The sequence below is a fragment of the Gekko japonicus genome, unplaced genomic scaffold, assembly GCF_001447785.1.
Source record: "Gekko japonicus isolate JY-2015 unplaced genomic scaffold, Gekko_japonicus_V1.1 scaffold510, whole genome shotgun sequence".
Lineage (NCBI taxonomy): Eukaryota > Metazoa > Chordata > Lepidosauria > Squamata > Gekkonidae > Gekko > Gekko japonicus.
In genome coordinates, this window is record NW_015165250.1 from 10,096 (window position 1) to 27,854 (window position 17,759).

Sequence of the window (17,759 nt, forward strand, 5' to 3'; positions counted from 1 at the left end):
CCTACGGGGGTTAGGGCGGTATATCAAGTCGAATGATAAATAAATAAAATAAATAAATTTAAAAAACCCCTGGAGATCGCCCATGCGGGCGAAAAACGGCGGAAAAAAGCGCAATGGAACCAGGAGAGGAAACTGAAGACTACTTGGAAGCGGTTGACAGGTAAAACGCTTCAGCCCCGTTTCCTAAAAAGGACAGAAGCGTTTGTGTCTGAAATTACAAATATATTCCGGTAGGGAACAGGTTCTAAAACGGTTCTGTCTGAAATGACAGACCAGAAACCGTTTGGGAACCGCTCCTCTTCCGGATTATATCATCTGTCTGAAATTCCTCAGTGTTTTGTGCTCCTTGGCATTTAGTCATGCTGGCCACATGACCACGGAAACATCTTCGGACAGCGCTGGTTCTTCGGCTTGGAAACGGAGATGAGCACCGTAATCCTAGAGTCGAATTCAACTGACTTTTGAGCAGGGCTATTTTTGGGCAGGAACGCACAGGAACGGAGTTCCGGCTGGCTTCAGAGTTGGCCACGCCCACTACAGCCAAAACCTCTGCGTGCGTGGCTACAGAGGAAAGGCCTGGAGAGTGACCCCCCCCGCGACTAATGAACGGTACTGTCAGGGTGTGGCCTGATATGCTAATGAGTTTCGGCTGTTGGGTGTGGCCTATTATGCGAATGAGTTCCTGCTGGGCTTTTTCTACCAAAAAAGCCCTGCTTTTGATCAAGGGAAACTTTTACCTTTACTTAACTATGACAAGCCCCATCCACTTCCCTCCCTCAGAGGCATGATTCCCCCGCCCTAGTAAGGTGTTTTCTTCTTTGCTGAAGAACTCTGGCTGACCCACCCTGTCACAGTACGATATTTTGGCTGCTGCCTCAGCCCAGGAACCTGAGGGAAGGGTTGGGATTGCCCTTTAGCTTAAATCACTGAAAATGGCACTTGAGACATTTTGAAATTCAAAATTAACTAAATATTTTATTCAGCATAGACGGTAAAGGTCAGGTGAAATCAGGGGTTGAAATTTCTGAGGTAAAACCACTACATGCACAGACCTTAGTTCTTATGTCTCAGGCTAATGAGAGTTTCTTAAGCTATTCACAGTTACTTAAATCTTTATGTTGAGAGGCTTTTGTTCCTGTCATTCCCCAAACACTCAAGTACACTTTCTTTGAGTATCTGCTGACTCTTTTGGTTTCCAGAAGGTTGGCACACTCTTTCCAGTAGCTAAGTCCCTTTTCATGAAACACTAGTACTCGTCTTGAGTTTCTACCTGATTCTTAAGGTTTCCATAGGCAGTTTCTAACAACACCAGACCAGGGATCTCTGCACTCTTCAGAGCTAACTCCTTGTTTGACTGGGTAGGGAAACTCTCCTCTCACTCGATCTATCCCTTTCTTTAGACTGAATGGGAGTCTTCACCTACTTCCCAAACCTCCTTGCCAACTTTCCCCCAATACTCTATCTGTGTAAAACTGCTCTCAGCTAAGGCTGAAATCAAACTCAATGCAGTCAACACAAAAATCTCACCGACTCTCTCCTCATCACGCAGCTCTGAAGTTTTTCTCTACTCAGCTGATGCTAACCAATCAGATCGCTTGGAGCAGCCTGTCACTCAAGGCTCTCTGTCTCTGTGAAGAATTAACCCTTCAGTCCTTCAGCTGTTTGTACAGCACTTCTAAGCTTCTAAAAATGCAGTACATCACAGTAACATTTAAAATTGCAGCTCTATCAGGAAAACTGATGTCTCTATGTTTATCCTTTTCAGTAACCAGAACAACAATCTCCTTTGTTTGCTGGAAGAATAAGAAAGACTGTAAGGAACACTATAAGTGGCATAAAGAATGGATTCAATCCAATTAATGTAATTGCAGCTTATCTTTTTAGATCCCCTGCAGTGAACAAATTCTATTGAATTCTTGAGTCAGTACAGAAAACACTATCGAAAAACACTGCCTTGGGTTCCCCCCCTCCCTTTTCCCACAAAAAAGATTCATAAGAAGTCTGGACAAGTATGACACAGAGGCTAGCTCTTTCTGCCGGTCAAATTTAATTCCATTCAATCACACTCCAAACAGTATGTGGTATGTACAGTTACAGGATCCCCCCTCCTCCCTCAAGGAAAACTGTCCACAGACAACAGGCATTCTTTAATTGAGCACAAGTGGGGCTTGGGGTGGGGGTGGGATAGGAGAGGCTCCTTAACCCTTTCCCTGCCAGCCATTTGTCTGCTTAAATGCTGGCCATTTTAACATGCTTTCCCACCTATGGATGAAAAAAAAAATGCAGCATCCGTCAATCATTTCCTCTTCAGATGACTATGAACAGATGAATGGGTGGCAGGGAAAGACTAAGTCATCCTTGCCATTTGCTTGTCCTTTATCCAAGTGTCTCGCCTCTCAAACATGCTTTTCTTTGAAAAACAGAAAGAGTCAGAGGAAGCACAGAACTCTGCAGAATGTATGGTTTAGCTGAATTTCCTCACTGAAGAATAAAAAATTATTATCTATGCATATAAAAACAGAGTTGTAAAAAAGCAGGTTTTCTCATTTATTAGACTTATCTTGATCTTCCTTTAAAGTATCTTAGAGAAGTCTATATGGCAGAGTGGAAATTTAAATCAGGTCTCCCTACTTCACATTCTAACAACTGTACTTCACTGGCTGTTAGAGAGAAAGCCTCTTCCTATGTCTACAATTAAAAGACATGATGTTCATTTATGATACCTCTTTGCCAGCCTCTCTATTGTTTGCTGATCTTGTACAGACTTGTGACTTGTATACAATGATCCTCTCAGACTCAAGCTTCTCAATCACAGGAGGAAAAAAGTACTCTAGTTAACGTGTCTTGCTGTATGACAAATTCTTCTTGTCCACTCCTATTTATTTTCCAAGTTACGAAACAGGTATTTTCAAGTATTAATCACTTCAAATTCTTCTCCTGTGTATCTTTTACAGGACTGCTTGTCCACTGCAAGATTTTTTTTAAAAAGCATGAGTACACGGAAAATAATGTTGAAGTGGGTCTTGTGACAGGGACCCAAACCAATTCTAGTATGAATAGAAGGGCATTTCTGTTTGTGCAGGGGTAGAGGGTGATTTCTGCTGATTGTATGGCTGCTATCACAAGAATTTTTTTTAAAAAAAAGTAAGATGGAGGCTTATATTTTGCTTTTAAAGAAAATACATAACTCCATGTCATGGGTCAGGCTAAATCTGCCTCACAATGTCTATTTCTATCCCTTAATCACAAAATATTCTACTCTCTGTTGCTGTGATGATTACAGAGATAATGTAAGTTAAGTGTTTTTACATTACACCATATAAAATAATCTAAGTATTTTTAGAAAAGCTCTGCTCTGTTACTAAATAGTAGATTTGAGCCAAGTTGGTAAAGAAAGTCTTTAAGAGTGTTTTCAGTACTGTAGTAACTAAAAGGCAATAACAGTTAGATAAGTGACTGCCCTTTTAAATTAAACTTCCATTAACAAAAACTGGAATACACATATTTTTAATAGAAGAACCACACTGTTTTCTAAATTAAAATTTGCTTTATTCTGACTGATGAATAAACTTGGGGGGGGGGTAAGACACACCTTGCTGAAAATCACTATACTACACAGGATATCACTGCACTACACTGCACATTACATCCAGACATACATAAAATGTCAGCCATAATTGTGGCCTTTGCATACAGATAAAGTTATATACACTAACAGGTGTTGTCAGAACTTTTCCCTTTCTAGAAATCATGAGTTTATAAAGGTGGTGCCTGTACCAGTTTATTCACATTCAATGAACTCTGGGAACAGATAAAACATTCATCCTCCACTTTTCCATTCTCTGGTTGACAGCTAAGGACTGGCCTCTTTCTGCACAGACCACAGCACGACTACTCAACCTGCTGGTCTACAACTACATGGATCCCGTACATTGAACATGCATCGCAGTAGGCTTTTAGACACAGAAACACTGTTTTTACAAACACGATTGCTAAAAGGCTTGAGTCCACAACCCTAGTATTAATAAGGTGCTGTCCAATATTTATTTCTAAGACATGATTCGTTTATTTAAAAGCCAGGATGCTAAGGCAATGTATACACGGACTGGACACAGACAGTGCTTAATCAGCTTATGATATAAAAGAGGAAAAGGACACTATTGCCAGAGTACTAGAACTAATGAAGGAAAGTTGTCGAAGAGGTAACAGACAACACAAAACATATCAAGAAAAGCTTTGAGGAAGAGATGGATACAAAGAAGCTGGCTTGATGGGGAGTTGACAGAGGACAGAATGGAGACAGGAAAAAGGAATAAACAGACTGAAGAGCAAAGGGAACAAGGAGAAAATGATGTCATTTAAGTGGAGATGAGGCAATAGTCTTGAAAAAGATGAATTAGAGAAAACAGCTTGGGTTAGCAACAGGAAATCATTTCAATAGAGACCTTTCCAGACAGAACAAACAGAATAAACATGACAGGAGAGAAGGTGAGCAGGAAGAAGGCTAATATAGGCTGCGATAAGATGATCTGTTTGATCCAGTGTCATTGCTGTTCCTTTCCAGATTTACAATGCACGATCAGACAGCAACATCTGTCTCCCATTCCCCAGTCGTTGCACCCTGTTCTCACCAGTCTTCAAACCAGAGTTATTTGACACAAGAGAAAGTCTGGTCCTTCCTAGTGTCAGTGGTCTTCACCCTGCATCTCTGGAAGTCTGGAAGTCTGAACAATCCATCACGCTCTCAGGCTATTTGGAAGTCTGAACATTCCCTTCTGGTTTGGGGCTTTTTTTTGAGACAGTTAGCAAGGTGCGCATAACTGCATATTCACACCATGACTATGAAGTGCCACAAGTGCATTTATTATTTACAGACATTTTACGAACATAACTCACTCACTCTCTCTCTCTCTCTCCCCACACTGCACTACATATCCCAGTAGCCTCCCCCAGCAGTCCCATTGTCCACCAGCTGACGCCATCCTGCCAGGAGTTTGAAGCGTTGCTTTCAATACATACTTAGGCGAATGCTCAAAAACAAATAATTTTTAAAAGCTGCCCAACCACCCCACTCCGTGGCTGCCGCGTCTGATTGATCAACCATGGGATGAGCACGCGGTGAAGCAGGTTAAGGGTAAGATGTCTGATCAAAACTCTCTGTTACAAAACCCCCTGGATTAATTAAAGGCGGGGCCGGACTGTGCTAAGCCTGTCATCTGAATGCAGCCATACTGAAGAGAGGGGCTACAGCAATATGGCACAATCCTAAGTAGGTCTACTCAGAATTAAGTTCCACGTTATTAAGTGGGGTTTATTCCCAGTAAAGAGTTCTTCGGATTGCACTCATAAGGACAGAAAACAGTAAATTATGGGAAAATTGTAAAAGATAAGTTTGTTGGGGCTGTAATATTTGTGTGTGTGGGGGATGAGTCAAAGGCAATCTCAAAATGTTGTGTCTGGAAGGCACAGAAGGTGATGATGTCATCCAGGGTAACGCAGAAACTAGAAGTGGTGATTTCAACAGAAAAAAATTAGAATGTCTATATTCCGATTTTTGATACAAAATGCCCTCAACAGCAGAAAGGCAGAGTTCCCAGTGTGTTCTCTGTGCATGCGCAGGGAACACTCTTTTCTTTGGGGGGGATTTAAGTATCCCCCATATAGTTTTTTCAACTTTTCAGATTTTTCTGCAAACCTGGAGAATGCCCTAAGTATGCAGGAAAATCTCTTTGCACCCTATGTGCCCCCGATGTGCGGATTTAGATATCTGCACAGAAGGGGGATCTTGGTTATCTCTCCTTATATATAACTGAGTAATAGGGTGGCACGTTCCAGCTCTCCCATGGGCTATGCAATGCGCTCCCTCAGCCATTGGCCCGTCAGCCGCCACTCAAGAGTACTCACGTGCCATTGGCCGGGTGCTGGGTCTGCTCCTCTTCCCCACCCACTCCCACCTCAGCCACTGTTCCCTGTCAGAAGTACTGCAAATGGCTGTCTCTCCCGATGAAGACACTTCTCTTGCTTGGCTCCTCTGTGGGACTCACTTTTCCCTCAGTGGCTGCTGGTAGAAGGAAACCCTTTCCAGGCCTTTGTGAGGAACTCATTGGGGCCTGTCCTGACTAGGGTTGCCAGCTCCAGGTTGGGAAATTCCTGGATGTTCTGTGTCTAAGGAAGCCAGAGTTTGGGGAGGGGAGAGGCCTCAGCTGAACAAAATGCCATAAAGCCCACCATCCAAAACAGTTATTTTCGGGGGGGGGGGGAGAAAAGTTTGGTGCAGTTCAGTTGTGTCATTATACCCTGCTGAGGTCGCCACAGCAAATTGACGCTGAGTGCCCAAGGCTGGGGCACTCTCCCAGAGTCTCTTTCTAGAGATCGTTGTATTTATTTCCACAACAGGCCTTATTCCTAGTTAGATATATAGATAAATAAATGAGAGAGAATATGTACTCAGTAACTGTATTTCACACACACACACACACACACATACACACACACACACACACAATACTAAATACATACTACATAGCCAAGGAGCTTGGTGGTGATGGAAAGTGCCATCAAGACACAACCCACTTATTGTGATCATGTACAGTTTTCAAAGCAAAAGACAAACAGAGGTTGTTTTCCACTGTCTGTCCCTGCATAACAACCCTGGACTTCCTTGGTAATCTTCCATGCAAGCACTTACTAATGTTTCCTCTAAGAACCACAGTGTTGTGAAAAAAAATTCTACCTTGTGAGCGAAAAAGCTAGTAGCACTAAAGTTGTGAGCGAGTCTATATTTGACTTTTGTGTAAATTAGTTTTTTAGAAGATTATTTCTATAACCTTGCAAAAATCTTAGAATGAATTCTTATAAACTATATATTAAAAATAACTTAAACATTTTCCACCATATTGGTAGACCTGGCCTTTGGAGAACAGGTCTACCCACCCCAGTCCACTATATTGGTAGACCTGGCCTCGGACCACTGCCCTGTCAAGTATAATAGGTGGAACAATCACTGTCAGAACCCTGCCTAGCCTAACAAATAGGAATTTGCTTAAATGTTATCAATCTGCCCAAGCTACTTATTTATTCCCCTGTGACTCAAGGCAGCTTACAAATCATACTGAAAATCATACAAGGGACGTGCAAACAAAATACAGATTTCCCCCCAGCTCCATTATAGCCTATGGAGACCATTATAGTAAATGGGCCCCATGGGCTATAACGGAGAATCAATCCGGAGATATTTGGAGCTCTGCCTCTGACTTATTAGACTTATCTCTGGGAGGACTGTTTTTTTGAGGTAGAGGCACCAGATTTGCAGCATAATTGCTGGTGCCTCTCTTCAACCCCCCTCCCACTGTTTCTAAAGATTGAACCAGGGGGTTCAATTCTATGGGCTCCAGAAGGAGGTGCCCCCATCCTCTGCTGTTTCTAATGGAAAGGAAAAAATGCCTTCTCAGTTCACTTGTGATTTGATTGAAAAATCCCTGAGCTGCTGTCTAAACTTTTGTACACCAGTGCCCCAGTGCAGCTTAGAGGGAACTCTAGCACTAACCAGGGTCAACCCTGATTAGCTTCTGACATCTGGTGAGACCTGGCTAGCCTGAGCCATCCATGTCAAGGCACCAAGAAGCTTGGAGGAAATAAATGTCAATAGGGAAGACTAGGAAATTGTGTAGGACTGACAAAAGACAGAACTCTTTCCTCTGAATCATTTGGAAGGGCTCCATTAAATACTGACTCGTATACCCGAATAATGCAACTATCACAAAACCCTCATAGATATCTCCAAGTTTTCATTTTTCCTTTTGTCTTCAGTACCAAAGCATTTCTGGAAGATACATGCTATTGGCTTTGAGATCATTTTGCTGTATCTATTTGTTCACCACAGTACTCGGAAAAGAATCTGATCCAGTTTCACATAACGTATGAAACTACTGTATACTGAGCCAGACCACTGGTTTATCAAGGTCAGTATTGTCTACTCTGACTGGCAGCAGTTCTCTGGGGTGTGCAATAGATATCTTCCATATAACCAAATACACAAGCCTTTTTTACCAGAGATGCTAAGAGACTGAACCTGGGACCTTCGGCATGCAAAACAGATGCTCTACCAAGCTTCTTCCCTCCCAGGTCCTTTCCGCACTAGACCTTAAATCCTGGTTCAACCCTGTCCCTGATCTTATATTCTACACTACTCGCAAGTTCACCCCTGTAATTATCTCGGGGTATTTTTTTGTTTCCACATTACACTGAGTTCACCCTGGTTTTGCCTTACACTTGTCCCGGGATAAACGGATGCTGTTATAACCAGGGATAAATGCAAGGTATTGTGTCACGAGTTGAACTCTGAAAAAACCAGGGATGAGATCCAACAGCGGAAAGGACCACAGTCTCCTAAGATGCTCTGTCTGCCTCAGATCTCAGAACATTGTCGTTTTGCTCTTAAATGTGTGCCAAAATATTTAGATAAATGGAATCTAGCCTTCCATGCTCTCAGAAATCAAATGGTTAACTTTTTAATTCAGCTCTCAAAGTCTGTAAAGACTTCCTAAGAGCCAATTTGTTAAACGACACAATATGAACAGTAACTGCCACTGTAATCACACTTTACGTACTTCTGGCCTTCTTCTTCATTCTCTCTAGCATATTCTGTCCACTATTAAGTCATCAACAAGATGAAAAGCTGAATCATACTCAAGAACCACTCAGAGAGACTTCAGTGATTCAAGAGGGGCTTACAGTGGCTTTGAATAAACACCCAGCATATTTGAATATGCAAACATAAAAAGGAGTATATATAATAGAAAATGATCCCTTGTATTTCTAGGCCTCAGAAAAGTTACAGCCCTCATCATTATCGAAGTGCAGAAAAGCTTCCCATTTATTTAGTTGGAATTTAGTCCTCAGAAATTCTCCATCAAGTCAATTAAAAGACATTATTATCATCAATTACTTCCCTTTCAACCAAAGCATATTTTGCAAATAAGGAGACAAAGGTAAACAGATGCTCCAGGCAGAATATTCACAAAATACCTTTTCATATTTGAAAATCAAAGCCACAAAAGAAAACAATTCTTGTTATTCCTACCTGGAGATCTGATGCCCAGCATACAGCAACAGTGCAGTTAGAAAATACAGGTAGAGTTGAACCAGGTGTTGTCTGGGTAAGGTTAGGAGTACAACGCTTAGGATGTAACCTGGAAAAGAAATTGAGATAGTTCACAATTAAGTATATGAACCTTTTAAAGAATATTTTTCATTTAAAAGAGGTGGAAAGTCACCTGGATTTGCCTAATGCCAGACTGTCTCACAAGTAATAAACAATATGGGGAAAACAATGAAAAATAAAAAATATAGGGAAAAGAGAGTCAACCAGCCATTCACTAACACTAGCTAAGAAGTTCACACGTGAACATTTTGCAGCCATGTAATTTTCATAAACAGAAAAAGAAAATGTACATTAAATAATTGTTAATGTACCCTATATCTTTTCAGTTGACAGAATAAATTGAAAATGGGTTTAGAATTTTAAAAACTCCACTTGGCTGTAAACTATGAACATTTAGAAAAAGATAAGCAAAACAGAATTAACATCCCCATTCTCCCATTCAGAAGGAAGACAACAATTTTGCAGTTCTCCTCCCTGTGAACTCTCAGATTCCCCCCACCACACATAAAAGATTTCCACAGTTACGTTAACCAAAAACACCAAAGGACTTCCCCTTTAAATCAGAACATCTCTCAATAATGTAGGTAATGCAAGTAAAGAGTTCCTTTAAAATTCATTGGAAAAAACATCAATTCATGTCTCTTCTTTTCTCGCTGCAAGGAGATATGTGATTATTGTTCTTGGTGGAAACCTACAAGAGGACTCTATTGGCCAGAAATCAAGCTTGCTGAAACATGGTGGTTTTGAAATTTTCACAGCAGACGGTGCTTGAAACATCTGTATATCTCATTACCAACTGTGCCCCCATGTGTGGATATCTAAATCTGAAGATAGGGGGCACAATCACCTTAAATAAGCTGTTCTGCAAACTTGGGTGACGCCGCCTAGGTTTGCAGAAAAATCTGAAAAGTTAAAAAAACCAAGCATTGGGGGATTAAATTGCCCCTGAAAGTTAAATAAATAAATAAATCACACTTTATAAATAAATAAAACACACTTATTGTAGTGTAGCTAGAAAGGAGCCTAGAGGTTGCTGTGGCAACAGAGTGCTGGATCTGCCGGCAAGGGGAAGTGGAAGCCTCCACAGGTCCACTCAGAACAGCTCCAAGTGAACACCAAAGAGTAGAAGGGAAAGAAATCCTGCCGAGCCTTCTTGAAGCAGCTCTGAGCGAGCCGCTGAGAGTGGGGGGGAAGCCTTGGCAAGCCTGCTCAAAGAATAAGGAAGCCTTGACAGGCTCACTCGGGGACTGGCCGCCACCGGGGCAGAAGCAGGGAGCCGCACAGGGCTCAGCTGCCACCATGGTACCCACTGGGAGCCACTCAGAGCCCAGCCTTGTTGGCAAGGGACACTGGGATCTGCTCAGGGCCTGGCTGCCATGGCAGTGGATGCAGGGAGCTTCTTGGGGCCCAGCCACCGCAACGCATGCTGGGAGCCGTTTGGGGTTTGGAGTGGCTCCAAGAATGAAACTCACTCTGAAATATGTAAAGACATTTAAGTTTTCGAAATAAATAGTCAAGTACCATAACATTCCCAAGGCCTATTTATTTATTTATTTATTTGTTTGATTTTATTTGTATTCCACCCTCCCCACAAGTGGGCTTAGGGTGGGTTCCATCCTAAAATTCACAATACAACAAATTGACAGTTAAACTATATCTAAATGCCTATCTAAAAACAATATTCAATAAAAGACTGGTGCCTCAACAGATTTCAACAAGAAGCCGATTGTTCCCAGGTGGCCATTCAGATCTGAGGTCACTGGAGGGGAGGGCCAATAGCAGGTGGGCGCCCGCTGCCTCAACTGAAAGCCTGGTGGAAGAGCTCTGTCTTGCAGGCCCTGCAGAACTGTAATAGGTCCCACGGGGGCCTGATTTCTAATGGGAGCTCATTCCACCAGGGAGGGGCTAGAGACAAAAAAAGCCCTGGCTCTCGTTGAGGCAAGTCGGATGTTCCTACTTATATACAGAGTACAACCTTTGAGACTTTTCAGTGTCGAACACCTTCATGATTTTCCCATACAACTGGGATGATTTAAGAGATACTTTTAACGAAACAGACATAATTTTACGTTTCCACACTCCAGTTTGGATCCAGGCTTTCAGTCCAAAACTAGTATATATTCCGACAGCTTTCCTGCAGGTTCTACTTGGGGTGCTCCCATGTATAGTTTCATCAACTCTTTGGCCACAAGTTGACATGAAACAACCTTCCACAGTAGCACAGTCAGCAGTAATTAAATGTAAATTAATCCTTCTTGAGGACTCCCTTTCAATTGCTGCTGTGGCTTTCTTGCTAGCATCCTTTAATGTGGCAGAGCCTCATGGTAGATTTGCCAGGATTCCTCAGCAGCAGAAAAAGTATTTCATGTAGTTCTGCATTAACCAGTAAATATTGGCTGCAGTATTTCTTAAAGTCAAGCTGAAGACAGTTGAGTAGTTCCTATGTTGAACATGTAAAAATACATACATACTTTATTCAGGACCTGTACAAAAAGCTGTTGGACTTTACCATTACATGTAATATCTTTCTTACTCTAGAACAGGAAACACCTAAAGTGCTTCTCGAATAAATAAAATTAGTGAAAATAGAATATATGAAGCAAACAGGTATTAGATGAAAACACTTGATCCAACTGCTTCAAAAAATTCTATAATTAAAATTCAAAATACAAAACTAGCCAAAAGGTGTCAGACTTCCATAATACTTGCCCAGCAGGAACTCATTAGCATATTGGGCCACACCCCTGATAGCATAGCTCATTAGTACATTAGGCCGCACCCACATGTTACCAGAAGTGTGGTTATCCAGCCACACCCACCTTTTGCTTATTATTCTGCTTACCTTGTCTGTGGTCAAAACCCAGGGCCTTATTTTTGTAGCAGGAACTCCTTTGCGTGTTAGACCACACCCCCTGAATGTAGCCAATCCTAATGAGTTTCTGCTGTTGGGGGTGGCCTATTATGCTAATGAGTTCCTGCTGGGCATGGCCAACTCGGGAGCCAGCTGGAACTCCGTTCCTGTGCGTTCCTGCCCAAAAATAGCCCTGAACATAATAAACAAGTTAAATACAATATGGCAGCACTTAAGGGCAACCCCTGATACATACTGAGGCATTCCCACACTGCTCAATGTAATGATATGGCAAGACATTATGGGAGTTGCCATACACAAATCAAGCTGAAGCCTCTGGGTCACATATCTTAACGTTGTAAACAACAGAATATATATATATTTTAGTTCCCATTACTGGGAGGGACTGAGGCAATGCAAAGAACAGACTGCTAAATGTAAAATGAATGGCCAGCCTTTCCATTAATACAACTTGAAGTGTTGTATTGTCATTAACATACAGTATCATAAGGGCAATGTCTGAAGGGTGTGATTAAACCGAGCACAAGAGGCAGGTTATGCAGATTAGTTGAGAATACAGAATTACTCTCTTATTCTACCCCCATCCACCTGTTAAAATTAGGGCAAGTTCAGACACACACCACTTGGAATGAACTGATGACTTGCAAAAGATAAAACAGCCATCACCATTGAAAAAGTGAGAGACAGTTCTTTCAAGTAATCTCACAGTACTTTCAATAAAGGCATCTCACATGTGCAGCTGAAAACACAGCAACTGCTTCTTTCCACACCGCAACTTGTTCCTACAAGTTGGGGGAGGAATAATAGGTAGGAAATGAACATGCACCCCTGTGCAATTGTGTGATGCTGCAGAGCTGGCATGAGTCACTTCTGTGCCCTTCTGCCCCTGACCTTCAGGAGTCTAGTGCTTTAATACTTAATTTTAAAAAACTGCTGACTTGCCATAGTTTATTGTGATCCACACAATCAAAGGCTTTAGCATAGTCAATGAAGCAAAAGTAGATGTTTTTCTGGTACTCTCTTGCTTTCTCCATAATCTAGCAAATGCAAAAACCCTGACCTACCTTCTCTGAAGGTGACCCTGTTTTACATCCCTACTAAGATATTTGGCCATGAACTTTGTAGACCATTAAGAATGAACAAATAGGGAACCTGTGAGAAGGGATCTCATTCCCCCACTCCTTGTCTCCCTCTTGCATTTATTTTTTGCTCCCACCCCCAGCAGTGGCTGCAGCCTTCACCTCCCTTTTTTGCCTCCTGGCAACCTCTGTGCCCCCCACACCAGTTCTACCTTTTTGCTCCTCCTACTCTAGGCTTACCTCACCCTTCCTTTTACTTTTTTTAATCCTCCCCTACATGAAGTTTTGGAAACCTTAGTAATGTTCCCCACCAAGGTGGGCACTGAGATTTCAAAACTCACAAGATCTGGTAGCATACTTTTTATAAAAGAAACAGACAGTACTTTTATGAATTGAGTTTATTTATTTATTTGCTAAATTATTTATCTTTTTATCCATTGATTTAACTTTTTAAAGAGAACCCCAAGAGCATTCAATAATAAAACCAAAATGTTAAGGCACAATTCAGAGTCCTTCAGCCTTCATTTTGTTTTATATTTTCTTGTCCTCAATTGATATGCACATTTGGGAGCAGAGTCCTCGTCGGAAGACACCGAGTCCAATTCACCACTGGATTTGCTGTCATCTTCTTCCTTAGCAACCTTGTCTGTCTCTCCCAACTGCAATCTCAGGAACTCACGTGCTTTAAAGACAGAGTCAATCTTTTCTTTTTTATTGTGTATTTTGAAAATGACGAATTCTGGAATTAACCATCTGTAACTGATGCCATTTGTTTGTAAAAAAAGGATTAAGTCTTTATATTTCTTTCTCTTCTGTCTTATTTTATAGTTGCTTTCAGGATTGAATCCCTCATATGCCTCTTCAAGAATCTGACCACTATCTCCCCAGGCAGATTATTCTTCTTGATATACACGGAAGAGGACCTGTAGGCCACATCCATTTCGTTTGCAAGATATTCCGCTTTCAAATCTGTAACTGGAGCTAATGCTTCACTTAAGAGTTGCTTTAGATTCTTGTCTTTTAATTCTGGGACCCCTTGAAACCAGAGGACCAAATTTGCTTTCTCCATTTGCAGCTGTAAAAGTTGAGATTCTTCCGAAGCTTGCTTCTTTAACAGCTTTTGCACCTTTTCTTAATTTTTTTTAGTGTTAGCGTTTATTTCCTTCACCTTCTCAGCCGTTTGCTCCGTCATTTTTAAAGTTTCAGTCAGTTGGAGCTACTGAGTTGCAAGGTTCTGATTTAAAGTTGTCAGCTGTTGTTTGATGTTGGTCATCTGGTCCAGCAGAGGGCGCAAGGAATCTGCCAACATTTTGGAGAACTCAGTGACCTCTTCCAGTCGAAGGCTCATGCTCCCTGCTGCTTTCACTTTTGCTAGTTTGTCTTTCTCTGCCTTCTTCCCCGCCATCTTTATGGATTGTTTACTTTTGTGAAAACTTGCTAAAGTCTCTGAAACTCACCCATATGCCTATCCATGCTCTGGTAAGTCTCTCAAAACAGATTTCAATGCTTTTTCTTCCGCTCCCCCCTTGGTATATAATATTTTAGTTCATGCGTATGGGAGGGGCCCCTCCCCTGCTCGCTTTTCTTGCCGTTCCCAGGGGGTAGCTTTCTTTTTATATTCTCATATTCGCTTTAACCCGACTCACTGTTCATTGTTGGTCATACGACCTCGCTTGGAACACGTTTAAAACGCTCTATCTCCAACGCTTGTCCCGGTCAGCAGCTCTAGATCCATACAGACACTCAGCGGCAGGACCGTTGGGGCGGAGGAGCGCCTCAATGCCCCAGCATCGCACTGGTGAAGAGGTCACCCCTCAAAAGCCCCATGGTTAGGAGCCTTTTGCCAAGGCTCCAGGGGGGTGGCGACCAATGTTCCCTCTAAGTTGTGGAGTTTTGAGTGCAAAAATTCTACTTTGTGAGCGACTGGCATTAAAGTTGTGAGCAAGTGATTTGGCTATTGCATACATTAGTTTGCTCTGAAGCCATCCTTCCTGAGCTAAGACAAAAATGTGTGAGCCGGAGACTAAAAAACTGTGAGCTAGCTCACACTAACTCAGCTTAGAGGGAACACTGGTGGCGACCCATCGCCCCCCCTCCTATCCGCTGGTGCGCAGATCACATCCCCGGGAGGTCTGGGAGATGCATCTGCCAGTGTGTCACCATAAACCAGAAGTCTTGAATTGAGGGGGTTTTTTAAACCAATTTTCATTTCAGATTTTTCTGTAAACCTGGGCTTCCCTTAGGTTTGCAGAAAAATTCACCATCGTCTCTGGTCCCATTTTATTAGGGTTCCCAGCTCTGGGTTGGGAAATACCTGTAGGTTTTGGGGGTGGAGCTTGGAGAGGGTGGGGTTTGAGAAGGGAGGGTATAATGTCATACAGTCCACGCTCTGAAGTGGCCATTTTCTCCAGGGGAATTGATCTTGGTCATCTGAAAATCAACTGTAATAATGGGAGATCTCCAGGTGCTATTCTATATTTTGTAGATTTGTTGATCCACACTCTATGGCCCAGTCAGAATTAGATGTAATGATATAATTTTGATAAAAGGTGGACTAAACAGTGCACATCTTAAAATGCAGAAATCAGAAGGCAAAACTGGAGTCAAGGTCACTACAGCAGCTTTTAGTCACAACATCGCTGTTTATAAGCTTAAACCAATATCTCAACATTCTCTCTGCTGCAATCATTTTTAAAAATTCCAAGCGCTATGCTGCAGGTTTCCAGGGTCATCCCCCCCCCCCCCCCCCCCAGGGCACAGAAGCCCTTAGACCAAAATTACATTAACACAACCAACAACTTTGGAACTGAAAGGGTATAACCATATGTGGCATTTTCTGCAGCAGAAAAATAATTATAAAGGTTTCTTGCTTATTTGGCTTCCCCAAAATTGACTAAACATTTAAAAAGGTAAGATAGAATGGTGCTTTCTTTCTGTCACAAGAGGCGAACTTCTGCACTTTGAATCAAGACTGGGATTTCAAACAATGATCCCAGATACACTTACTTATTTTCAATTCCCATGACTCTCACTCCTCTACTGCACATCAAATCTAGGCCCAGATTTTTATTATTTTTTAAAAAGCTGCATCTCCATAAATGGTTTCTCTCATGTGATCACTGTTGTCAGGCCAGCTGGAGATTCACACACAAACTTTCAACACAAAGACATTCCAGCACTCTGTAATCACAACACAATGCCCATGTTGCCAAAGATCAGAGAAGAACCAAGGGCAGAGATTTCCAAATCACATATTTGAACATCTTAGTAGCTAGAGGAGCTAATGTGCTCCATACTCCCCTTCCTTCTTCATGGGCTCCCTCTCCTATTCCCTAGTTTGTGAACACCATGCAACCTATGACTAGTGAATTGGAAAACTGCAGTTGGCACATGGTCTCCAAACAAAGAGTTTTAAAACAGCTTTAAACCCATAGAACATAAGAAGATTCCCGCTGGATCAGACGTGGTTCATGTATCCTGTTTCACACACTGGCGAACCAGTTGCCCTGGTGGGTAAAAAAACAGGTTAGAGAAGCTAAAGCTAAAGCTTTCCCCAAAGCTGCTTCATAGCACTGGTATTCAGAGTTTTGCTTCTTCTGTAAAAGGAGACAGTTTCAGGACAGTAGCCATATTAGTCTGTAGTAACAGAACAAAATTTGAATCCAGGGGCACCTAAAAGATCAACAAAATTTCCCAGGGTATATACTTTCATGAGTTTTCTGGATGTAAGGAATGATGGGGTTCCCTTTGTTCACCATGGCTAGTAGCCATTGATGGAATTATCCTCCATGAATCAAATTCCCTCTTAAAGCCATCTACATTCAAAGCCATCACTGTTCACTGGCAGTGAATTCCACAACTTACTTGCTGAGTAAGTGTTTCCTTTTTGTCTATCCAGAACCTACTGCTCATCAGTGTTATTGAGTGACCCAGAGTTCTAGTATTATGGGAGATGGTGGAAAAAAGTTGTATCTACTTTTTCTACCCCATGCATAATTTTATAAACCTTGCCTTAATCAAGTTTTTTCTAAACTGAAAAGTCTCAAAACTGTTTAGGCTTTTCTCATAGGAAAAGTACTCCAACCCCATAATCATTTTGGCTGCTCTCTTCTGAACTTTTTCTAGCTCTGCAATATGCTTTTTCAGATATGGTCTCCAGAACTGTACACAGTATTCCAAATGGAGCTTCACCACAGCTTTATACAAGAGCATTACAATTTTGGCTGTTTTATTTTCAAACTCTTTCCTAATAATGCCAAGTGCCAAATTTGCCTTTTTTTTACTGTTGCCACACACTCAAGTTCATACTTTCATGTATTTCATATTCACTACAACCACAAGACTTTGGTTTTCATCAGTCCTCATCAATATATATTTCAGGTTAGGATTTTGTTTTTGTTCCAATGTCCATTATGAATAATTTGCTATTATTTGTATAAATAATGCAGACAAAAAAACACCCAAATAAGTATACAAAAATAGTGAAAGACGTTTATATAACAAAGTGACACAATACTAACAAAGGAATAACAAGAAACTACATGTATCAGTAATTGCAAAAATACATAAATATAATACAAAAATACATAAAGTAATACAGAGTGTGCAGAAGAAAATGGCACAGAAGACACAGGGACGAAGACTC

The 17,759-nt window shown here is 41.6% G+C and overlaps 1 protein-coding gene across 1 annotated transcript in view; it reads right to left on the reverse strand.

Annotated features, from left to right (window-relative positions):
* LOC107109482 (RING finger protein 145) overlaps nucleotides 1-17,759 on the reverse strand; it is a gene marked incomplete at its 3' end in the record, with an annotated part of 65,527 nt that overhangs the window by 8,610 nt on the left and 39,158 nt on the right. Inside the window, exon 3 of the mRNA XM_015410120.1 lies at nucleotides 9,083-9,191. Within this exon, the coding sequence (XP_015265606.1) occupies nucleotides 9,083-9,191 (109 nt within the window). The remainder of the gene's footprint in view (nucleotides 1-9,082; nucleotides 9,192-17,759) is intronic.